The sequence below is a fragment of the Mustela nivalis genome (genome assembly GCF_964662115.1).
Source record: "Mustela nivalis genome assembly, chromosome: 5".
NCBI classification, from domain to species: Eukaryota; Metazoa; Chordata; class Mammalia; order Carnivora; family Mustelidae; genus Mustela; species Mustela nivalis.
Window position 1 is genome coordinate 151,015,514 of NC_139024.1, and position 25,353 is coordinate 151,040,866.

At 41.3% G+C, this 25,353-nt stretch overlaps 1 protein-coding gene across 8 annotated transcripts in view; it reads left to right on the top strand.

Moving 5' to 3' along the window:
• Positions 1–25,353, top strand: part of CDKAL1 (CDKAL1 threonylcarbamoyladenosine tRNA methylthiotransferase) — a 631,102-nt gene that overhangs the window by 217,370 nt on the left and 388,379 nt on the right. For all 8 annotated transcript variants that reach the window (XR_014311876.1, XM_082730990.1, XM_082730994.1 and 5 more), the window contains one exon: positions 1,921–2,041. Coding sequence is in view for 7 of the 8 variants with exons in the window: in XM_082730990.1 (XP_082587116.1) it covers positions 1,921–2,041 (121 nt within the window). In the remaining variant the exon portion in view is untranslated. The remainder of the gene's footprint in view (positions 1–1,920; positions 2,042–25,353) is intronic.

A 25,353-nucleotide genomic window follows, 5' to 3' on the forward strand; every position in this document is an offset into this window, starting at 1 on the left:
CACCTGGGTGGCCCAGTGGGTTAAGGCCTCTGCCTTCGGCTCAGGTCATGATCCCAGGGTCCTGGGATCTAGCTCCGCATTGGGTTCTCTGATCAGCAGGGAGCCTGCTTCCTGCTCTCTCTGCCTGCTTCTCTGCCTACTTATGTTCTCTGCCTGTCAAATGAATAAATAAAATCTTAAAAAAAAAAATTAACAATACCAACATTTTACCACACAAGACGTGCAGATGGCTAATAAACATGTGGAAAGGTGCTCAACATCGTTAGTCATTATGGAAATGCATGTTCATTCCAACTACAATACTGGATTACTTCTCACTAGAATGGCTGTTAAAAAAGTTGCAACTATAAGGACTTCGTTAACAATGTGGGGAAACTCAAGTCCTCATACGTTGCTGGTAGGATATAAAATGGTACCACCACTTTGGAGAACAGTTGTTTCTTATAAAGTTAAACAGAAATTGACCACGTGATCCAGCAGCTCCATTCCTGGGAGTCTATCCAGGAGAAATGAAAACTTATGTCCCCATGAAGTCTTGTATGTGAAGATTCGTAGAAGCAAGCATTATTCTAATAGGTATTAGTTGGAAACAATCCAGATGTCCGCCAGCTGGTCAGCAGTTGAACAGAATGTGATATATTTTGGAATGGAAGCAAGGTTGGACTGTAAATAAGCTTGAGGGAATTCTTAGGGTGATAGAAATGTTCTAAAATTGGGTTGTTGTGATGATTGTACAACTGCATGTGTTAATTTAAAATCATTAAATTGGGGGCACCTGGGTGGCTCAGTTGGTTAGGCATCTGCCTTTGGCTCAGGTTATGATCCGAGGGTCCTAGGGTTGAGATTTGGGTGAGGCTCCCTGCTCAGAGGAGAGCCTGCTTCTTCCTCTCTCTTTGCTGCTCCCCCTGCTTGGGTGCCATGCACTCTCTCTCTCTCTGTTAAATAAATAAATCTTTAAAAAAAAATCATTAAGTTGTGTACTTGCAAGGAGTGACTCTTATAGGATGTACCTCAGTGAAGTTATTAAAAAATACTATGTATATAATGAGCAAAGGACAAAGTAAGCATGGAAGAAATAATAATTGGAGAATCTGAAGGGGATGGGAAGTCTTAGTACTGTTCTCTCGTATTTTCTACCACTGCAATTCAAAATTTCAAAATTATAAAATTTTTCATGGCTTTTAGAAATAGTCTGTTTTTCTTTTGTAATAGTTTTAAAAAATAAGCCTAAAAATTTTTTTTTTAAAGATTTTATTCGATATAGAGAGAAAGATCATAAGCAGGCAGAGAGGCAGGCAGAGAGAGAGGGGGAAGCAGGCTCCTCACTGAGCAGAAAGCCAGATGCGGGGCTTGATCCCAGAACCCTGGGATCATGACCCGAGCCAAAGCAGAGGCTTAACCCACTGAGCCACCCAGGCGCCCCTAAAAATTTTTGTCTTTAAAAAATCTGACCCTGAAGTGTCACCTTATCCCAGCCTTTTTAAAATTTCTTTGATGTGTTGTTTGCTTTGAGCAAATAGTCTGCTTTTGCACTTTTTTTTTTTTTTTTTTTAAATTCCCCAACAGTGAGTTGGTTGGCAGGCCTGGTGTTCAGGTAAGCTCTTCCTGTTTCATTTCATACCTGGTCCCCGCTGGAGAGCATGCGTACCTTATGGAGTGACATTCTGAGGATGTTTCTGTTTTCGTCATATGTACAGTAGAAATGTGCAAATACTTTAAGCAAAGAACTTTGACTGCAGGAAGCGCGCACAGCTGTTTTTCCCTTTGGCGGTATTTCTTAGGTCAATGGTTCCATCTTATGTATATTTTGTTGTTTGTTTCATAACAGAAGTTACGTGAAAATATTAACTCATTTGTTGAGAGCAGTCAGTTGAAGTTCTGTGGCTGACGCTGTCGTGTATTTTTCTGCTTTCATTGGAGGTCACTCTGTGAGACTGCTGGGTCAGAAAAAGGACAATGGAAAGCGCCTCGGGGGGGCACGATTGGATTTGCCGAAGATCAGGAAGAATCCGCTGATAGAAATCATTTCCATCAATACCGGGTGAGTGTCTCTCAGACTTACCCATAAAACACTCAGTATACTCTGTGAATTCAGCTTTTCCCTCTGGACATGGGACAGAATAAAGCAGTTGAACATTTTCACGGGAAAGAAAAAATCAAAAAGCTCTAAATCACATGAATATAGTTCCCTCTTAGAGGTTCCCTGCGTACAAGTTACACGTTGATTTGCAGCAGGGTCTTAGGCCTTTGATTAATATTATTCTGACATCTTCTTGGTAACAAACTTGGATTTCATTTTCCAGCCATGCCCTTGGGTTAAAATAATTTTAAAAAGAGTTTTGTTGTTGGAATGATTAATATACCCATCATCTTTGTTTTTTCAATAGAATTATAGTAAATAATGCCTGAGATACTAACCATGTTTTAATTACGAACTCTATGAAATTCATGTTTTAAAGTGTTGTCCTTGGAGTGCCTGGGTGGCTCAGTCAGTGAAGTGTCTGCCTTCGGCTCAGGTCATGATCTCAGGGTCCTGGGATCAAGCCCTGTGTTGGGCTCCCTGCTCAGCGAGGAGCCTGCTTCTCCCTCTCACTCTGCCCCTCCCCCTGCTTGTGCACTCTCTCTCTCTCATATAAATAAATACAATCTTTAAAAAAAAAATAAAATGTTGCCCTTATGAGCTTTGGGCTAAAAATAAGCATTGTTTACCGACTATTAAGCACTCTTAATTTCATGTCTTAGTCTGAAGTTCCTGACCTTACTATTGACTCTTGGTGAGCTCGTTTGTACGTCGTTTTATTTACCTTAATGGAGTTCGTCGTCAATATTAGTGTAGTCTGAAAGTCTGCTGAGGTGAAGGCCTTCTGTTCTTTAAATCATGGGAGTCGCTCCGTTCATCAAACCGCTTTGCATAGGCTTAAGCTATCCTGCCTGTTATTTTTTATTTTTTTTTAAGATTTTACTTAAGAGAGAGAGTGCATGGGTCGGGGGAGGAGAGCGAGAGGGAGAAGCGGAGGCTCTCAAGCAGACTGTACGCCGAGTGCCGGGCCCAGCGCGGGGCTCAGACTCCCGATCCTGGATCATGGCCTGAGCTGAAGCGAAGAGTTAGACACTCAGCCAGCTGAGGCACCCAGCCCTGTCCTGCTTCTTTCTGATTCCAGCTTCCTTCCTTCCTTTTGAGTATTGTTTTCCTCCGTCCTTCGCATCGTTCATGCTGTTCCCGCGGGGAGCCGGGAACTTCCTTTCTGCTTCTCCAGCATCGTTCTTCCTCTCCCTGAGCCGCGCCTCCGTTTCCCCCGCACGCTCCCGGCTCTGTCGTCACTGGTCCTCTTTTCTCTAGTTTTATCACCTTCTAGTTAATCCTTCCCACGACTGCCAAAGATCAGGGAAGGCTGAAGAAGTCATTTGGTTTTTCCTTAAAAGCCGCCTGGGGTGGGCGCCTGGGTGGCTCAGTGGGTTAAGCCGCTGCCTTCGGCTCAGGTCATGATCTCAGAGTCCTGGGATCGAGTCCCGCATCGGGCTCTCTGCTCAGCGGAGAGCCTGCTTCCCTCTCTCTCTCTGCCTGCCTCTCTGCCTACTTGTGATTTCTCTCTGTCAAATAAATAAATAAAATCTTTAAAAAAAAAAAAAAAAAAAAAAAGCCGCCTGGGGTGACTTCCGTTTGCCCTGGTGAATTTGTCTGTGACCAACGTCCGGCCTTCAGCGCCGAAGATTCGGAGACCTGCACGCCTCAGGCGCAGAGGCTAGTCATGACATCAGGGTACAGTACTGAGAAATGTCGTTACCACGTTGACTGGAGCATCTAATATATTCTCGCTTTTGAGCCTGAGCCAAATCAGAGGCATAAGCCTGTTTGCTTCTCCCTCTGTCTCCGTTCTCCTCCTCTCGGTTGTACCGCGGTTTCTCTTTTGACTCCTGATTTCCTACCTCAAATCGCCACATCCCCACATTCCCCCTCGTCCATATTTGCCTTATTTTCTTCTGTAGCACTTCTCATTATTGAAGTAGATTCGAGTTCCTTTGTATTTTAATCGTCTCTCCTCACTGGCACGTCATAAGCTCCAAGATGGCAGGAATTTTCGACTCTGTCACCTACCACTGTATCCTTAGAATACGGAAGAACGTACACAGCAGGGATTTAATCAATATTTACTTACTGAATGAATGAATGATTGATTTTTATAATTTGAAAGTTTAATGGGTTTATGCTAAATTCTCTTCACAGAACAGATTGCCTTACCAGTTGGACAGTAATACTTGAAGTCTCGCTGAGCGCGCTTTCTCCTGAACAGTGTCTTTAGGAGGGCAAAGTCAAGTGTTTCTGTGAATGTCTCTCTCTTTTTTTTCCCCCATGTAGGATTGATCATCCCCTTTTCGCCAAGATACATTTCTTTACGCATGTTAATATTTTAGGGTCTGTCAAATGGATCTGTTTGATTTCTTTAAGGTGACTTTGCTCCTCTTGTTGACCTCTGGAGTGTTGCTTTTAACTGTTGGTTTTCAAAGATGCTTTATTTTTCTAGTTTCTGCGTATGTCTTCATGTGGTTGCTCCCTGCCTCACCCTCCAGTGTTCAGTCACACTGACTGGCTTGAGATTTCCAAACTCAAGATTCTCTTCTGTCTTGACTGCAGTCCCCTGTGCACGCCCTCTGGTGTCCTTGGCATGTCGTAGCCTTTCCCCATTCACCGTGTTGGTAATCCTTCTCTGTGCTCTTTTGGGGTGACTGCTTATTCCTTTCTCTGTGACTGGGGCTGAATACATCCCTCCTTCCACTACGCACCTACCATATTCCCTATTTATCTTGGTTATGGTCCTCTAAGACTGCCTAATTTCTACTTTAAATTTTAGGCTACATGGGCTCTGGAAGTATTTCAGGTATCATTATATTATTATCTCTGAGTTCAGTGTCTGGTATAGAGTGGAGTATGCAGTCAATAATTTGTTTTATTTATTTATACATGTTTTATTTTAAGGCCATCACTGTTTTTTGTTGCCATAAGAAATGTTGAGAAATTTGCTTTAGGTAGTCATTTGAAATGGCATTACGTGAAACATTTTGAGGCATTTTATTTGGGTTTCCCTTCTTTTGGATTTAGTGTTTCTTAAAATGAGGCTACACTATAAACTCTTAAGTTTTTAAATTTTTTAAAGAGATTTTTTTAGAGAGAGAGAGCACGCACACCCGTGAGCATGAGCGTGGGGGTTGGGGCAGCAGGAGAGGGAGAGAGACAGTTTTCAAGCAGACTCCCTGCTGAGTGCAGAGCCTGGCACGGGGCTGGATCTCAAGACCCTGAGATCATGACCTGAGCCAAAATCAAGCATCGGACATTAACTGAAAGAACCACCCAGTCGCCCCTACACTGTAAACCTTTTAAAGCTCACTGGATATTTGCCATCACTCTCTCATGTTACCATATAGAACTGCCCCTTAGTAAGTAAATTAGCAAATATGCCTTTGATGTTAAGAGAATTTAGTCCATACTGTCTATCTCTGCATGAGATCTGAGTTTCTAACCCTCCCTGACTACGAATCCCTTCCCTGAATCAGCTGTGGCCTTATCATTTGCTCTCAGGTGAGAGCATCCCCGTGGGCATTTGTCACGGTATCACTCCTAACATCTTAGCTTGGATTTTATTTCTTACCTCTGGTGCAGCTCATTGCTTTTTCTTTTTTTTTAAACTTACATTCAGATGTTTCGAAAGAGGCATATCCATAAGTATTTCTTTCAAGAGAAAATAATCCTTTCCACTAAAATCTTGACAACGTTTTATTGCTTTCAAATTAAAAATGGACATCTTAAATTTCATATAAATTTGTCCATTCTCCATTTGGGAAAGGGCTCACATTTGCAGCAAGTTTTATTGTGTATGTTAGTAAATTGTTGAAGTTACTATTAGAGTCTACAAAGTTGTTATGCTTTGTTACATTTCTAAAGGAGCATAAGGACTGTATTAATGCTTTACCAGTGAAAAAGTTAAACATTTTAGGTCATGCTAGATTCTGGAGGAGCAGAGAGAATTGTGTAGTTGATCACAGTATCTATAATGAGGGTGCCTTTTATTTCTTCAACAACATTTATCTTTTCTCCTAAAGCCTCTCTCTGGCGTTCGGTTACCCATCTCTGTTTATAGCCGCTGTGTCGAGTATATAAATTTTGGTCCGCTCAAGTCATTGCTGCAGTTTCCAGCGCTCTTCTTGTTTTCTGAGGCGAGCTTTTCAAGGTTAGCTGCCGGTTGCCTAGTACAGCTCCTGTTTCTGGACTGTCTCTCGTGCGGCAGAGACGCCCTGTAGAGGAAGCATGGCGAGGCACCTGTCTGTCTGGTGTGGTGATAAGACAGGGATGTGACCGTGACTCTGACAAACAGGTGAGAAGAAAGTTTAATGGTGATTGCTGATGCGAACTGAGTGCCTACTGTGGGCCAGACATGAGTCTTCGAAATGCATATTCTTTCCTGTATTGAATCCTCACAACAGCCTCTGAGTTTGGTTTTCAGGAGGTGACGAAAGTCAGGTGCAGAGAGGTTAAGGGACTTTGCATTGTCACGTTCCTGGGAAGCGGCTAAGACCGAGACTTACCTGTTACGTCCGTCATATACTTTTGTGGGTGCAGAGGAGCAGGGAAGTCTCTCCAGTGCGGCCGGCAGAGAGGGAGCTCGTGGGAGCCGAACGATCTTTGCGTTTCAGAGACTTCTGAATCGGGGCCTGCAGGACAGGTAGAATTGTGATGGTTTTGAATGGAGGTATAGTCAGTTTCAAATGACCACTAGCTGGGTGTCTTGAAACTTCACAGATTTATTATGTTACCGTTCCGGAAGTCAGAATCTCACACAGGTCTTGCCGTGCTAACATCATGGTATAGGCAGGGCTGCGTTCTGTAGGCTTTTGGGGAGAATCGATTTACTTCCTTTCTTCAGCCTCTGAAGGCCACCCACATTCCTTGCTTATGGTCCCCTTCTTCCGTCTTCAAAGCCTGCAGTATTGTATTTCTACTCCGACTCTCTCTTCCTCTCCCCCCTTAAGTGATTACACTGGAGCTACCTGGAAACCCCAGCATGCTGGCTACATTTTAATGCCAGCTTTAACTCCCACTTGGCGTGCATAGTTCCAGGGAGTAGGACAGGTGTGATGAGAAAGTGGTAGGTAAAGAAAAGAATGAGCAAAGGTGTGTGAGCGGGCCGTGGGAGTTGTTTGTGAAGAAGGCAATTTTCTCCAGGCAGTCTGATGTTTCCAACGCAAGGAAAGGGGGGATAAATCATCTTTTGTGTGAAGAGTGTAGTTGCCCCAGGGTGAGAAATTACGTTTAATTCAGATAGTGAAGGATAAGGAGAGCCACTGTCGTCTGGAGCAGAGGTGAGAAATAATCGTAGCCGGGCAGTAGGAAGATGTTTCGGGTACCAGCCTGTAACGTGGGTTGGTGTTGGAAGACAGGTGCGGGGAGCTCGCTTATGCCACCATTACAGCGAGCCCGTCAGGGAGGCCCGAGGGCCCGAGTGTGGTTCCAGGAATGAATAGTACGGATGACAGAACTGTGTCACGGTTAAGAAAATGGGCTTTGGCATACCCCAGTGGAACTACTTGTAACCATTGATTTGGGAGTTCTGAAGAACAGTGGGGGATGGGAGCACAAGGCCACAGAGAAGAGGTGGGAGTGGGTGAGTCGCTGAAGGTTGAGTGCTCGGTGCCCGCCCGGGCATGGGAAATGGGAGGAGTCATCTGTGAACCAGTAGCCGGAGACGAAGGTGTGGGAATAGGGAGCGCCATCCCATCACTTGCTTTCAGGCCCTTCAGGGGAAATCGTGTTGACAAAGCCGAACCGTTTCAGGAGAGTGGGCGCATTAAAAACCAGATTCAAAATTAGTAAGTTTTGCTCCAGGAAGATTACTCTTTTGAGGAGTTTAAAGGCAGAGAAGCAGACTCTAGAGAATGGAAAGATGTTTCTGCCTGGGCCTGTTTAGAGGCAGGGGGTGAGGAACAGAAATATATTGACAGCAGGAACTGCTTCGGTAGGATCGTGTATACAGATGGAAAGGTAAGCCTCGGCAAGGACGAAGGACACTTTTGTGCCTCCTTAGGCAGAGGAGTAAAGGACACGAGTAAGCCCAAGGGTAGGACTGAGTTCTTTTTCTTAAAGATCTAAAAAAATGGATTGTACAGGAGGTGGTTGTGTTCTTTTGTGCTAGCAGGTGAAATAGAGGGTAGTGTTTGCGTGTTTTGTCCCTTTACGTTTTGTTGGTATACCGTGATCTTTTGATGGCCCTGACTCAGATGGCGTGAGCTCTTCGTGGGAGTAGCAGGCTCCCTCCCCAGAATTCTCCTCTCCTTCTCCCGCTGGTGTTGGTGTTCAGTTGTGATTCCACGCCATGTACTTGCTGTAAACTGGAAGTGACATCACATGCTAGATTCGAATTAAATATCCAGCCGGAAACAAGCTAGTTTCTGAGATAAAGATAAAAATTTGAAGATTTATGCCAAAGTGTTTCATTTTTCTCATTAAATTGGTAGAATGGGGTTATAGTTCTGAAGTAGAGTTTATGTGGGTGTTTATGTAGATTTAAAAAAAAGGATCCATCCAACACTGTGGTCTGTATAATGAGGAGTCATCTTGTGCATAGACAGAAGAAGTGTGCTGAGGTTGGAAAGCTCAGGTTTTATTAGGGGCCCATGTTTGTGATTGCCTTGTTTTTTTCTAGGAGAGACGGAAGATCCTAGGTATTGTAGAGACAAAAAGTCAGAAGTTGGAAAGTGGACCATAAAGAAGATCTGTGCCTCATTTTTGCCTTCTCTGTCACTTATTAAAGTCATCACTTTTGACAATCTCTTGGCAATTTTTTGCTCCTCCAAAGCCAGAGTTGGATGTTGCTTTGCCGTTCTGATAGAAGTTGTATCGCTTTTTAGGTCCTACTATCAGATTATCCCTAGTTTGAAGGGAATAACCCTCCCCTGGGCTGAACAAATCTAAGAAAATACTGTCCGACCCTGTAATATTTTACTAATACTTTCTCTTTTAAGATTTATCTCAGTTTTCCTGTTACTTGCCATCTGTCAGACATAAAATGATGGTATATGGGTATCTTCACGGGGCATCTAATATTCTTTGAGATTACGTACTTGAATTTATTATCATTTTTAAAAGTATCTGTTACTTTTTTCCACCTGTAGCATCATGTCTTTGTGGGAAAAAAGCTAACTTGGGTGTTTTCACTTTCTTTCTCTATCCCAGTGCTGGATTCATAGGTGCTTTCTAAACATTTGAATGAATGAATGAATGAATGAATTTGAATGAACTGAATTTGAATGAATGAAAGAACGACAATTTATTTTATACAAGTAGAGTTGTTTTTAGAGAAATACAAGCACAACTAATAACATTTTGTTACCTTTCTGGTTCTAATGATTACAACATGAAATCGTTATTAACTAGACATAATCACATTTGAAAATACAATTATTATGTGCTTACACATTACCAGGTATTGTGTTAGGTATTACGATATATGCAAAGGTAGCTACATGGAATGAACTAATCCAAAACACGCAGCTCTAAACACAGACTTAATTGCAGCTCCTGGATGGGGAAGGTTTGGGTCTCTTTCTATTCTGTATTTTAGAGAATACTTTTAGATCGCAATATGACTGTCTTTCTAGGGGCTAAGGGTGCACAGCAGGGACCCGCAGACCTTGAATTGGAGAGCTGTGTGACACTCAGGCACTTCCTCACTGCCCCTCTATGAGCTGCAGTGGCGGCCACACCGTAAAACGATTTCCATGGCCTTTAACCTCCAACAGGACTACCGCCATCACCAGTATGTGTGCGGAAAATAGAACCTCAAATTCCATCTTTTTTTCTTACTCTTAAGTTAGAGCTTTCAGAAGATTACATTGTATAAAGAAACATCTTTAGAGGTATTTAATTAGAAGCATGCTAAAAAGCTCATAATTAAGGTTCTAAAGAAAGCGCATTACAAGGTTGAATATATGTGGGTTCACACTCACACTAGGGTGAATCCTTTTCATATTGTGTGAGGACAAGGTTTGGAAAATCTTATAATGTCTTCAAAATGACTGCATATTTTAGTATATTCAATAACAATTTGAGTTTTTATATCTTAGCATTGTGTGAAGAGATTAAGATTTTTTTTTTTTAAGTTCATGCTAGACTGTTGTTTCAATGTCCTGATGATATAAATCATGGCTTTCTTTTGAATAAGCTTCTTGAGACTAGCTCCTTCAGCTTCAGTGCCATCCTTAGACACAGCTGTTAGAAGGTCATAATACCTCTCTCTAAGAGGCAGAATCCCAAGATAAAACATTTCCCAGAAAGGATTTGGCAGACTATGTAGTCATTCTCTTATTTAAAAATTATGGGTCTCTATTGGCTTTTGTATATCGGGCACTGATGACTGCAAATTAACCCAAGCCAATTTCATTATGTACAACTAAATCTTAGGATTTTGTTTAGTTTTGTTTTTTGATAGACAGTAGTCCCTACCAATGGGGATTAGTTGCTTCCTTATAACCCAGCTGTCAGGCTATAATGAAAGCAAGTCCCAGTCCAAAATCTGTAATAAGAACTTACTAAGCAAGCTGGCACAGTCCAGCTGTTCTTACAAGCCTGGTGAAGTCCTTATTCTCTCTCCTTTTGGGTGATTAAAACACACCTTGCATGAAAGCTTCGTTAGAGCCCAGTGAGACAGTGTGGTCAGCCTCAGTTAGAATCCTCTACCAATGTCTGGAGTGATGGTCCAGTAGGGACCAAGCCAGAAAAATATCCATAATGTCCAAGTCAGGGCGACCCAAAGTGTGGTTCATGGACCAGTGGTGGGTCATTAACTACTGATGGCAGCTCTGTGACTGGTGGAGAAATTGAGAGCCAACACCTTAGAAACTTTAAAGATAGTTTACCATTGCTGCAATATCTTAGAATTAATTTTCATTGTGTTTTATAAAAATAATGATTTACAAGAGATTGGAAATCGAAATCAAAATCCTGGCCTGTTATGATAGTTTGAGAAACATTGTAAAAATATCCTTTAGCATGTTGTGGAGAATATTTTAGCCCATCCGCTTACCTTGAGTGCCAGTGATTTCACTAATTAGATCTTATTTCTACTACCTCTTATGCTAGGAGTTAGCCCCTTGTCCTTAGTAGCTAGGCACTACTTTCACAAGTGAAAACTTATTTCTGTCTTTTATGATGCTAATTTGCAAAGCCTCTGCTGTTGACCAAAGGTAATCTCTGGAAGGTAGTCTTGCTGATTAGTCACTAGAAAAGAAACACTGTTCTTTGGAGTTGTAGCTTCAAAGGACTTGCACATTTTGGATGATGCTCTTTATCTTAGATTCTTTCAGAAGTAAACTATGGAAATCCTCACGTGGCTTGTGGGACCTAAATCAAGAGGTTGTAACTGCTCTTTTAGCATGTCCCTCAGATGAGCAGAGAGCTGTTATTGTTCTCGTTCTTCTATAAACTTATGGAGGCCAAGAACCTTATCTCCTGATCATGAGCCTGGAATGTGACATCAGCTGATTCCTGGAGAAGGCAGTAGAGTCCGTGGCATATTGGAGAGAGGTCTGCATTGGGGTTGGAGTCGTAGACACTGTTGTATTCTGGCTGGGTGGCTCAGATAAATTAGATCCCTCTTGGAGCTGATCTCTTTGCTGACAGAGACACATGCTACCTATTACATGTGTCGCCTGGCACAGTATGAGTACTTTAATAAGTGTTTTCCTCTGGATTTTGATGTTGCTCTACCATTCTACCACTATTCCCTGAGGCTCCTCCTCCCTTTCTTTTCTCTTCATCCTTTTTTGTTTTTTGTAAAGATTTAATTTATTTATTTGACAGAGAGATCACAAGTAGGCAGAGAGGCGGGTGGCGGGGTAGGGGGCGGCGCAGGCTCCCTGAGCGGAAAGCCCGATGGTGGCTCGAACCCAAGACCCTGAGATCATGACCTGAGCCGAAGGCAGAGGCTTAACCCACTGAGCCACCCAGGCGCCCCTCTCTTCATCCTTTGTACTATGCAGGCGAGGACGTTTCTGGGACTGCAGTTCATTCGGTCCCTCATCCGCTTATCAATCATCAACATCACTTGTTCACTGTTAAGTGAATGACAAACTTAGAAAAATTTAATCTTAGTTTCTCCCATAGCTTTTGGTATAGTGTCTTGCTCACAGTATTCACCTCATAAATATTTTAGTATTTTAGTGACAGCAGTGTTACTTAAATGCAGAACATTTTTTCTGGCTGAACTGGAGTGTAATTCTAATTACTTCTCTCTTGCTCTAGACGATTGTTTTGTAGAAAAAGAGAATATGGTAATTTGGACTATGAATGAAGTGAAACTTATCTCAAACAATTAAATGTGTGAAATTGAAGTATTTATGGCATTTTTACTTTTATCCAAAAGCTGGTTGTCCTGAAATTTGCTGCTTTGTCGATATCTTCGGTGAAATTCCCAAATACCTTATTTTCAGTTAAATACTGTTGACATGAGATTTAAAAGTCATCTCATTTTTAGTGCCTTATAAAACTGGGTTTGGGAAAGATCATTCAGAAGAACAGTGGATGGCACTATTGGTTCATACCTGTGAAGTAATTATCATTAAGTAGAACATTTAAATGCTGGTGTAATAAATGCCTTTGAATGAGAGGCCCAGCTAGAAATTTTAGACTATATTAGGATGGGGATTTAATCTTAAATTTTGTAAATTCTCCTCTATGTTTTCACTGTTTTATGAAAATTTTGGGATGAATATATAACTGTCCTAGTAACTATATATAAAGAAATGGTTGGTTTAAAAAAAGCATTTCAAATGCTAGCATGTTAGAGGATATACCATTGCTCTAACTAAAAAGTACACCTTGCTTACTACTTTTCTAGTTAAACAAAAATATGCGGTTTGAGGAAGGTGTAAAAAAACCTGAAAATTTAAAAGATACTCAAATTTGGGTGAAGCTTAAGAAAGCCTTAGGTTTTGGTTAATTGAGTGGAATGGCTGACACTTTCTTCAAGTTAGTTCCTGGATTGTAATGGCGAGGAGATACATTAATTATAAATAGTTACAGATGTGTTTACAGTTTAGAAAGTTTTTTAATTTTATTGCATGTGTGAACGTCTTTTCTGCTTGTTCATTAAGAAAACCAAAGAGCCCCCTGTCCGGACATTTATTTACTCAACAAATGTGGTGGAACATAACATATGTTACGTGGTGAGGATGGACAGAAGCGTCCATTTGGTGTTGGCGTCTGCCCTCGAGACTCCCACGGGAGAGTGAGACAAGCCCTTAACAATTAAAGCCTTGTCAGTGCCACAGTATGGGAGGAGACAGCTAGGTCAGGACCGTGGCGGTTGTTGGGGAGGACTTTCTCAGAAAGTGCTTATGTAGACCGTGTCTCAGAGTTTATCTCCTCGGTGGGTTCAAAGGCAACTTCAGCAGGTGGGAAAACACACATGAACAGTGGTGTTGAGTTGCCGCCTCTGGGAAATGTGTGCAGGCCGGGTCCTCTGCAGAGAATGATGAGTTGGTAAGTGTGGTGGTGTTCTGAGTAAGGGGAAAGGGAGAAGAAAGACAGAGAGAAAGAGAGAGAAGGAAGGACTGAGAAGGGGGGGAGAGGGAAGGAGAGGTGGCTTGAGGGCTTGAGATTGCTTAGGTTCTAATCTGGGCCGCCTCATTTCATCATTTGCCGTGTGACATTGTGTGAATTATTCAAGCCCTCCATCAGGCTCTATTCTCTTACTCGCACAATGGGGATAATCATAGCGTTGTGAGAATTGAAAGATCATCTGTTAAAGTAATTAACACACTGCCTAGCCTATAGCATTCATTCTGTGTAATCATTATTAAGTTTACTACTTTTGCAATGAAACAGAAGAGAAATGTGAGACTTAATTAGATTGCAGTTTGCTGAGGACCACGGGCTAGTCAGTGGCAGGCCTGGGACTTGAACCCCTTCATCTGACCAGTTCTTTTTCCGGCAGACCCCGAGGTCGGCGGTGGCCGGCTCAGTTTTTTATCCTTACATTCAGACTGCGGTTGTTGAGTTAATTGAAAGGAATGCCAGTGTGAGCTGAAGTTTGAGACTACTGGGTGGGGGGGTGTCGTACTAAACCTGGGGGTGATGCGGTGGGCCCCAGATTTTTAAAAGGAGAATGTCCTGTCGGAAGGAGGTGGGGGAGGATCCTTGTCACGTGCCTCTTAAGGTGCGTTTGGTCTGTCCAGTGGAGTGGGTTCTCTAGTTTGATGTTTTTGTTTGGGACTTAAGTCACACAGATTTAGAGATTAAGGACTCCTGCATCTGTCTGTCTGTCTTCCTTTTTTTGTTTTTTGTTTTTTTCTTTTTTAGCCAGTGCTGGAGTTAGGGTGCATGGAAAGGAGTTGCACTGGGAAGGGCACATTGGGAGTGGACGTTGTGGCTACATCCAGAGAGCTCCCATCTGTCAATTTTCCTGTAGCTTTAAGAAAACTCACTTTCTAATCCTTATCAGGGAGGAAAAAAAAAAACAACCCTCCAAAACTTGTCTAGCGCAACTTTAATTAAGGATAATTGGATTACACATATGATTGTGGATAAAGGCTTGTCAATTTTTCAACCCCAAAATAATACATATCTCATATTTATTCCGGAAACCACTTAAAAATTTTTCTTTTTTCTACATCTCAGCATGGTAACACCAGTTGTTTTATTTTTCGTAACCCTGACAAAGCAGAATGTTTTGTTTGGCTTTTTAAAAAGGCGATAGTGCATGTAGTTACAGCCTCATTTACTTTATCTGATGAAGCAGTCTGTGAGGAATGTCTGTTTTTCTGTAAATTCACTAAGGAACCTGGGTTTAAGGCAAGGTCATTTTTAAAAATCCTGCTCTGTGTTTTCCAACAGCATATGAAGCTTCGTGATTTGTAATGTCTATTTTATGGTTCTTCTTAGGTTCTCCTTGAAATAGCTATTAATTGTGAGAGGTAGTATGGGTTGAGGAAGGTCTTTCTACCCTGTAAAGTATCTTTTATGTATCGGTCCATTATAGTTCTTCTTCTTCTTCTTTTTTTTTTTTTTTTTTTTTTAAGATTTTATCTGTTTGACAGAGAGACAGCAAGACAGGGAACACAAGCAGGGGGAGTGGGAGAGGGAGAAGCAGGCTTCCTGCGGAGCAGGGAGCCTGATGTGGGGCTCAATCCCAGGACCCTGGGATCATGACCTGAACCAAAGGCACACGCTTAACAACTGAGCCACCCAGGCGCCTCCATTATAGTTCTTGAGGAAAACATAAACTGTCTGAACCGGGATTTTAAGACTGTTCTCTTCCTCCCTCACCCCCTTTCCCTATCTTTGTGGTTCTTCCACCCACATGCCTCTACAGATTTACGAGAATGGTATGTAAGGATGGATTGATTTATTTAGGACCAGTAGCACCTTGTGCCTGGAGGACCTCAAGCTTGGTGGCCTGCCTTATTCATTGGTTTGTCTTTATACCTGTTTGGCCTATAGTCCTTCACTCATTTATTCAGCAAACATTCACAGGCTCTCTGTTAAGTATCAAGCACTCCAAACGCAGGGAAAGAAGCAAGGCCTGCCTAGTTTATCCCTGCACCCTGAGAGTCCCAGTGTAGCATAGTTAACTGGTAAATAATTCTGTTTTAGTCTCCATGGAGTGTAATAATCATCAGTTCTTTTTTATGTGTCTGTGACTTAGGGTCGTGTAGCTAGAAATGACCGCAGATATGCAGAAAAATAACATAGCATGGCCCCCAACAGGCTTGTCCCACAGTAGTGTTCACCACGTGGCATGTGGGAGCCGGTGGGACCCTCTGGGTTAGTGGATTACCTCTGAGAATTCATTCACTATGGTTACACACTGTTCTCACTGTAGAGTTTGGGCAACCTATAGTCCTTTCATGCTTATTCTCTGCTTACTCTGTTAAACTAAGAGCCTCTGATCTTATTTCCAAAGAGTGAAACTGTTCAGACACCTTTTGGCATGCCCTAGCTTCCTTCTCATTCTTATTTCCACTATTAGGTTTACTTGTTTATTTTCCTACCTAAATTTTACAATTATGTATAAAATAAGAAGCAGAGCAATAAAGACAGAGATACTGTCAACAGCAGTACTGGTGTTGACATGTTCAGCTGATTTTTGGAAAAGAGACGTCTGTTTGCGCCAGATGTCTACCAGGAGAGAGTGGGGCTCTGTGTGCCTCCAGCACGAGGTTCTTTGGCGTTCAGCGACACCTGCTAGTGGCTCCTTGGAGCATAATGTGACCTGTTACCGTGAATTCTCAGGGTAGATTATTGTAAGTGGGTGACGGAGGAGAAAATAATACAGGCATTCCCGGGTTTCTTTGGTGTTTGATTTTTAAGTCCTGATCTGTACCTGCCCTAATTCAGAATCCAGCGCTCACGGTACGACTGTTCTATGACTCACACATAGGATATTTTCCTGGTACTACCCCACAGTGCTTATTGGACACAGCATGGCTATGGATTGCCTCATTTCCCAGTTCACTTTCTCTAACCCGGCACTGCTTTGCTTAGATCTTAGTGCTTCCTGGACCACTTTGGTTGACTGATCCTGCCATATCTGTATTTTCTGATGTCTCTTATCTTGCAATCCCTTTGTCTTCTCTAAATTATTGCTTAGTGCCCTTGCCATGCTTCCATCTTTGTGTATCCTGTCCATCCTCGAGGGGCCATTATCGTGAAGATGTTTTGATTTCTTAGACATTTCGGTCTTCAGTACCGTCCGTGTACTGTCTCTTTCTTTGCATCTAGTATAGAATGATCAACTGTGGGTATTATTTATTTATTTTTAAGAGTGGATGTTTGGAAGAGCCTTTTCTCTGAATTTAGATATATTAATAACAGCCAAAAAGTAACTTTGATAAAGCTAGAGTGTCCTTTTTTTTTCTTTAATCTTTTTAAAGAACATAGAACGTCATAGATTTACCTTTGCCTTTTTATTTTCTTTCCTTTCTGATGGTTTTGACTGCAGTTAACTTTGGCTTGTTTAACATGTGCTATAGTTAACCCTTGAATAAAACAGGTTCAAACCGCACGGGTCCACTTACATGTGGATTTTTTAAATTAGCATTCATACAGCCCCGGAAATGTATTTTTCTCTTCCTTATGATTTTCTTAATAACATGTTCTTTTCTCTAACTTACTTTTTGGTAAGAACACAGTTTATAATACACATAACAAACAACATATGCGTTTATTGACTGTTTATGTTATTGGTAGGGCTTCTCTGGTCAACAGTGGTTAAGCTTTTGGGGAGTCAAAAGTTTTATGTAGATTTTTGACTGTGCAGGGGGTTGGCACCCCAACCCTCTGTGTTGTTCAAGGGTCAACTCTACTGCATATTATAAAGCATAGATTTGCAAATATATTTCACTAGGATGAATTAACAGAAGTGAAATTATGTCAAAGAGCTCTTTCATGGGGTTCTTACAAGATAATATAATATAAACTCAAAGCACTTTCTAGTGGCTTTTTTTTTTTTTTTTTATAAGTATGCTCTGAGCCAGCATGGGGCTTGAACTCACTCTGAGATAAAGAGTCACGGGCTCGGGGCGCCTGGGTGGCTCAGTGGGTTAAGCCTCTGCCTTCGGCTCAGGTCGTGATCTCAGGGTCCTGGGATCGAGCCCTGCATCGGGCTCTCTGCTCAGCAGGGAGCCTGCTTCCCTCTCTCTCTCTGCCTGCCTCTCTGCCTACTTGTGATCTCTGTCTATCAAATAAATAAAATCAAATCTTAAAAAAAAAAAAAAAAAAAAAAAAAAGGAGTCACAGGCTCTCCTGACTGAGCCAGCCTGGAGAAAGAAAGCCAAATTGCTTTCTAAAATATTGCCATTTGCAGTGCTAACAATTAAGAGGGTACATACTTTATTCCACTAAAAAGTCTTCATTATTATCCCCATTTTAGAGAAACTGATGTTGAAGAGGTTAAATAATGTGCACAGAGCTACCATCTTAGCGTAAATGTAGCTAAAAATTGCAGCTTCATATACCAAATATAAAGGGCCATTGGGCATAGTATAAGGAGTGTAATTCTGGAGCCGAACGGCCTGGGTCTAAATCCTGGCATCTGTGCTCACTGTGTAAGTCTGAGCAAGTTTGTTTGTACATCGGGGTTTCCATCTCTGAAGTGGGAACATTCATAATATATAATAATAACTTTCACAGTCCTCTCGTGAGGATTAACTATATCTCTGCATAGTTTAGAACATCATCTGGCAAATCATAATTACTGTATAAGTGATTGCTATTATTATTCTCATCATTAATTAGACTGTGTTTTCTTTTTTAACCCCACGTGTGTTCATTCCTTCTTTCTAAAACAACATAGCCATTTTGGGTAATCAGGTCACTAAACCATCCAAACACTTGTACGAGTGAGTGAATGGATGAAGTAATGCCTGGAACCCACATCTTTGACTTTTATATAATTAGGCTGTTTTATTAAAAAATGTCATTTGGAGGTGCCTGGGTGACTTAGTCAGTTGGTGTCCTACTCTCGGTTTTGACTCCTCTGGTGATCTTAGGGTCCTGGGTTTGAGCCCCGCATGGGGCTTCATGCTCAGTGGGGGGGGGGGGTCTGCTTGGTCTGCTTGGGGTTTCTTTCTCTCTCCCTCTCCCCCCACTGCCCCTCCTGCTTGTGTGCTGGCACACATGTGTGCTTAAAAATCTTAAAAACAAAAACAAAAACAAAAACCCTCCTTGTTTTGGTGCACTAGGTGAGAAAGAACTAGTTGAATTTAAATATATCCCCTGAAAGTATATAGGTGTGTCCTTCGTAACATGTCCTTGCTGAATGTTTACATGGATGATGGGATAACACAACAGTTTGCATAGGGAGCTACAGGTTGATCTAAACTCTTTATTAGTGGTTTGTACTGCCCGAGATCTCTTCCCAACTAATGAGAATGGTCTGAGGCCTTTCTTGTCAAAGATGAGGGGAAAAACCCCTTTTAATTAGGGATAGACTTTGCAAACTATTTAATAGGTTCCTTTATTATTTGTAGCCCTGTGGCCAAATACCAACTGCCCACACACCTTCTCAGTACAACTCTATTCTTGGATAATTAAAAACCCTTTGGGCAGATTCATATATTCAGAGGCTGTGAGAGCCGGAAAGGATTTTAGAGATTAAAAATTTTGGTTTCGTAAATGATGAAACTGAGGCCCCCTGGAGTCTGGCAGCCCTGCACATCACACCCACTCATAGAGGAACTCGGTTTGTGACAGACAGAAGAGGCTACTCTGATGGGTGGTACAGCTTCACTTCAGGATTGTAGAGCTTGGGGAAGGAGTAGAAGCTTTTCTTGTCTGTGGGACATTGTATAATCGATATTTTATGTTAGTTTGTATTGAAGTATATATAGGTCGAAACACCAGAAAACGGTATCACTTTGGCCATTAATGTTTGGTGAAGGAACAGTGGAACGTAGTGAAACTACCTTTCTATTAAGAGAATTGAATTAAATGGGATAAAGAGGTTGTTGCGACTCAAGGCTTCTCTTTGTGGAGAACCTCCGTAAGAATATTCCAGACTTTGTATCTCCTCGCATTCTCTTCGGTTCATGCATTTTTGGCCTTTCCTGTCTGTGTTTCTGATTCTACTCTTCACCTTCCTTTTCCCCTGTAGGTTTGTGTGTATGTTGTATCCTTAGCATCTTATAGTGACTAGCAAATGGAAGCACCCCCAAAATTTTAGAACTCAGTTTCTAAATGCCAGTGGTGTGTTTTCATTCTGGAGTCTCTCTCGTTTCCTCAGTATGGATTTCAGTGTTTCTCAGGGTGTGTTCTGGGAGAGAATGAAGCCTGAACCTAATACCTGAATGTTCGGCGGCATTCACTGTGTAAAATGAATTAACTTCTTTCTTAGACTTCTAGATTGGTAAATACCTGTGTGCCATCCTTGGGAGAATTTAGAAAATAACCACTCAGATTATTTTCTGTAGATAATTATCTTGGAACACTGGATGAGAAAGTCTGATTTATTCTCTTTGCCTGATTTCCCTTCTTGAAACTTACTTTTGTAGGAAGGTCATTACTGATTGATCTCATTTTGATCTTGGTTGATTCTTTCACTCCACATTTCTTTACGTTGCATTGACTTCTTTTTTACTATGGGTTGCTGCTAAATTTGCATTTTGCTGCACAAGTTACAGTTAATTCGGTCATCCTTTAAAGAGAAACACAAGGAGTAAGTGTGTAACAGAATTCTGACAGTGCTCTATCTTTCTCATGTAAAGCACCTGTCACTTGAATGTCAAACTGGCTGTTGCTTGGGTGGGTTTGTGTGTGAGAGATGCTAGCACCAGGACCACACAGTTCTTTTTTTTTTTTTTTTTTTTTTTTTTAGGACCACACAGTTCTAAGGGCAAAGGAGGGGGACTGGAACTAGTAGATCAGAAGGTGGTTAACACCGAATTGGCCACCACAGTTGACCCTGACAGTCAGCCTTGTTTTTAGGCATGGCCTCTAAAACTGGCAACTATCTGAGTTCTTACTCCCAAAGGAGTCAATATTAGACATGTTAGGGCACAGTTATAGAAAATCCCATGGAATCTACAACAAACCTCCTGGAACTCATGAGTGACTTTAATAAGAATGCCATGTAAACCCACAAAAAGCAATTCTATTTCTACATACTAGCAACGTACAATTGTAAACCAAAATTTTAAAAAATTACATGGGAGCTCCAAGAAAAATTATTTAGGTATGAGTACTTAGGTATAAATCTAATGCATCATATTGAGATCTGTATGTTGAAAACTATGCAATGGAAGAAATCAAAGAAGACCTAAAAAAATTATAGACATATGATGTTGTGATTTGGAAGACTTAATGTGGTAAAGGTTATCATTTCTTCCCATGTACATCTATAGGTTTAAAGTAATTTCAATACAAATTACAGTTGGATTTTTTTTTCCAGTTATGGATAACCTAACTCTAGAATTTATAAGGAAAGACTAAGGAACTAGAGCCATCTAAAATAGTTTTCAAAAATAATAAAATTGGAGGAATTACACCACCCTAATTTTTTAAAAGATCTTATTTATTTATTTGACAGACAGAGATCACAAGTAGGCAGAGAGGCAGGCAGAGAGAGAGAGAGAGGGAAGCAGGCTCCCTACTGAGCAGAGAGCCCAATGCAGGCCTTGATGTTAGGGACCCGAGATCATGACCTGAGTCGAAGGCAGAGGCTCATCTCACTGAGCCACCCAGGTGCCCCACATCACCCTGATTTAAAAGCTATTCTAAAGCAGCAGCAATCAAGAGAATGTGAGTGGTGAAGGGCTAGGCACATATGTCACTGGGAACAGAACAGCAAGTCCAGACAGAGAACCTAACAGAATGGCCAGCTGATTTTTGACAAAGGTGTCATGTCTGTCCAACAGGAAAGCAGTGAAAACATCAAATTTTGCTGGAACAATAGTTAGCCATATGGAAAATGAAAAAAAGAAAAAAAAAAACCTTTTAATTAAATCTCACAGACAATGACAATTAGCCCTGGTATTAACCATCCACATGTAAAATTTTAAATTTTAGTATTCTAGAAGAAAACATAAGGAGAACATTTTTGTGATATATGGCGAGGCAAACAGTTCTTTGATATGTTACCCAAACCATGATCTATGAAAGGTAAAAGAATGGACTTTGTCAGAATGAATGTGTTTTGCTCTGTGAATGATAGTGTAAAGAATAAGCTGCAGACCGGGAGAAAATACTTACATACCATACCCAAGCATAGTAGTAAGATCCAGAAGAACTCAAAACTCAGCATGAAAACAAAAACCCATTTAAAAAATGGGCAAGAGGCGTGAGCAAACGCTAAGCCAATGAGGATATTCCAAGGGCAAATAAGCACTAAGCATGTTTTTAGCATCATTACTAGGCTAACTTACATATTTGACTAGGTAAATTAAGAAATTGTAACAGTATCAGGCAGAGCTTAGGAGTAACAGAATTCTTTTTTTTTTTAGATTTTATTTATTTATTTGACAGAGAGAGAAATCACAAGTAGGCGGAGAGTCAGGCAGAGAGAGAGAGAGAAGCAGGCTCCCGCTGAGCAAAGAGCCCGATGCGGGGCTCGATCCCAGGACACTGAGATCATGACCTGAGCCGAAGGCAGCGGCTTAATCCACTGAGCCACCCAGGCGCCCCAGGAGTAACAGAATTCTTACACATTGTTGGTGAGGATGTAAAATGATACAGCCAGTTTGTAAAGCAGTTTTGCAGTTTCTCTGAAAAGTGTCACATCAACTTACCCTGTGAGCATTGATCCCATTTGTGCAGATGAGAAATGAAGACTTCGTAGGAAAACCTGTACGCAGGTGTTTGTAGCAGCTTCCTTCCAAATTGTCCAAAACCAAATAGATTTCGTATGTCCTTCAGGGGGTGAATGGATAAATAAACTGTGTTACATCCATTCAGTAGATGGTGAGCATGAAAACATGAATGAATGATTGATATCTTTTGCATCCTGGATGCATCTCAGAAGCATTGTGCCAAGTGAACAAGCCAGTTTAAAAAGGTTTATGCTGTATGATTTATTTATATGATATTCATGGGAAGAGAAAATGGTAATGATGGAGAAGAAATCAATGGTTTCCAGTGCTTAGAGGTAGAGGGAGAGAGAGAGGGGGATTAAAGGGAGAGCAGGAAGGAGTGTGTTGGGGCGAGTGAACTCTTCCATGTTCTTATTGCTGTGGTGGGTCCATATATCTATGCATGTGCTAAAATTCATAGAACTGAACTATACTCTCTCTAGGAAATTAATTACAGAAATTACTGTATGAAAGGTTTTTTAAAAAAAATAATTGGTTCTGTGAAGAAAAAAATATGTTAAGAAGTATTTAGGTGGAAAACCAAAGTAGGAGATTGAAATTTTTGAAAAAAGATTTACACCTCATCTAAGTAGGAAGCAAAGTCATCTGGACAAAGGGAGAGGTGGGTTTGGGTTTCTAGATTTGAGAAGAACTTAGTTTTGGAACAGCTTCTAAGGGTAAGTGAAGTCTTTACTGAATTTGTGCTCAGTGGTGAGTGGACTGTTGTCACCTCAAGGTAAGATGAGATGAATAACAAGACAGTTAAATGGCAGGATTATGTCATGATTTGATTTATTAAATAAAACTTTTTAATTACCTGCTGTCATTTCCCATTAAAGAAGACGCTCTTTCATTTTGGCGGTTCCTGCCAGTTGCCATTTGTTGACTGGAAGACAACTTTCAGAGGTATTCTGTGGTTGCGTGAGCTGAGAACGGGCGAGGGTGGAATTTGGTTAGGACACAAAGGTCATGGTCACAGAAGAAAGGGTTTTTGGCTCACAAGCCAATGCCTGTATGTCTGTGTTACCGGAACACATGCACGTACACCCACCTTGCAGTTTTTCTTGCTACTCTTCGCATAAAGAAAGGAATTGTTACTGCTTTGGAGCTTGTGCCCATAAAAATTGCAGAAATTGGGACACCTGGCTGGCGCAATGGGAAGAGCATGTGATTTCTGATCACAGGGTTGTGAGTTCTAGCCCCACGTTGGGGGTAGAGATTACTTACATGCATACATACATAAATACTTCTTTAAAGATTACCAAAAGTGCAACAGTTTGTAGCTACTTTATCATAATGACTTGTTTAAATTTGAATTTTTTGTCTAAATAGATACTACAAAATCAGGTCCTCATATTCACCATGTAATCATCTAATCATGTATATGGAAGAATTGCAATCTCATTTTGCAGGGGCCATAAAAATGTGTAATGGTGGCTGATCAGCAGCATGGAGAATTCTGTATTCAGAGTCTATAGTACCTAGGAGTGTTCAGCTCTCCAGGACCTGTTGGACCAGCATGCACACAACAATCTGTTGCTGCTGTATTTTTTTAAAAAATCAAATGATCATAGAAATATTTGTAATAACCAAAAACTAGAATCAACTCACTGTCTATCACAGATGCAAGGACAAATTACGACACGGGCATACAATAGGATACTGCCTAGCAAAAGAAAGGAATTAGCTTTTGATGCATGCAAAAGCATGGACGAAATTCAGAATAACTACGCAGAAGAACTCAGACAAAACCATTACACATATGTGCATTGGACCATCCACATAAAATTAGAGACAATGCAGACAGATCTCTAATTGGAAAAGTGGTGGTTCCCGGAGCAGTGGTTCCCGCAGGTGAGAGAGTCCTGTGGGAGGAAGGGGACACACAGGTATACACAGAAACTCTATCTCGATTGGAAAGATGTTTTCTTAAATACGTGAAGCATTTCTCAAACTATCCTGAGCAGCTTCTTGAATCCTTATAATGCTGGATAGGAACTGAAACATGTTTTAATGATACCACAGTTTTCCTTCCCTTTTCCCCTAACACATTTTCTTTGCTCACCTCCCACCTCAGTATCTTCCTGAAAATTACAAAGGAAAGAAAAATCAGAAGGGCGAAGAAAAGGGAAGAAAACAAGGAGAGAGTGTAAGCCATATTCTATTTTGCTAGTAACAGGCTACCAGAGAGCACCTTTTTTTATTTACTTTCCTTTTTTTAGCACCGTGTGTGCATGTTTGTGTGTGTATGTGTGTGTGCGTGAGCACATGCGTGTGTTGTACTCTCGAGGTTTGTGTATCGAAGCCTCTTGGCAGTTACTGGTAAGTGATCCGCACTTAGGGCTAATATCTATGTTTGTTGTGAATCATCTGACTTCACACGTTACCTGACTCTTCATAAAACGAAGCTCTTCAGTGTTTGTCAGACAGTATATAAGTAAGAGAATGGAAGATACAATGCGGAAAATTACTGTGACAGGCAGTTCAGCCCAACTGGTTTATCAACAGGGAGTTACTGTTGTCATCCTTGTACATAGCTTATTATGTAATACACGTACATCTGTGACGACAGTTCAGTCAGTGATTTTTTTTTTTTTTGCCAGTTTTAACTGACAACTGGTGATTGCCATAGACACCTTCATTGGGGGGGTGAGCGAGGAGGACATATGTACATACCTCTAAGGGTTTTGTATATTTTGATGGGGTTCCGGAATCCTTGGAACCTTGAAACCATATATATATATATATATATATTTTTTTTTTTTTTTTTTTTTTTTCTTAGAGATTCAGGGACTCTTGTTAAAAACTGGCCTAGGAGGTGGTGTTTAGGATGTCCTTGCTCGTCTACCTAGTCCCTTTTTCCTTTGGCTGGCCAGAGTTTCAAGGCCGCAGATTGCCCAGACTTTCACTTCTGAGGGATTGGTTCCCTGGGTGGGCTTGCCTGTGAAAGGTCCTTGGGGCTTCCTGTTAATTTTCACCACCAGACTTAGCAATACAAAAAGTGCATCGGAGAGTCCCGGGGCC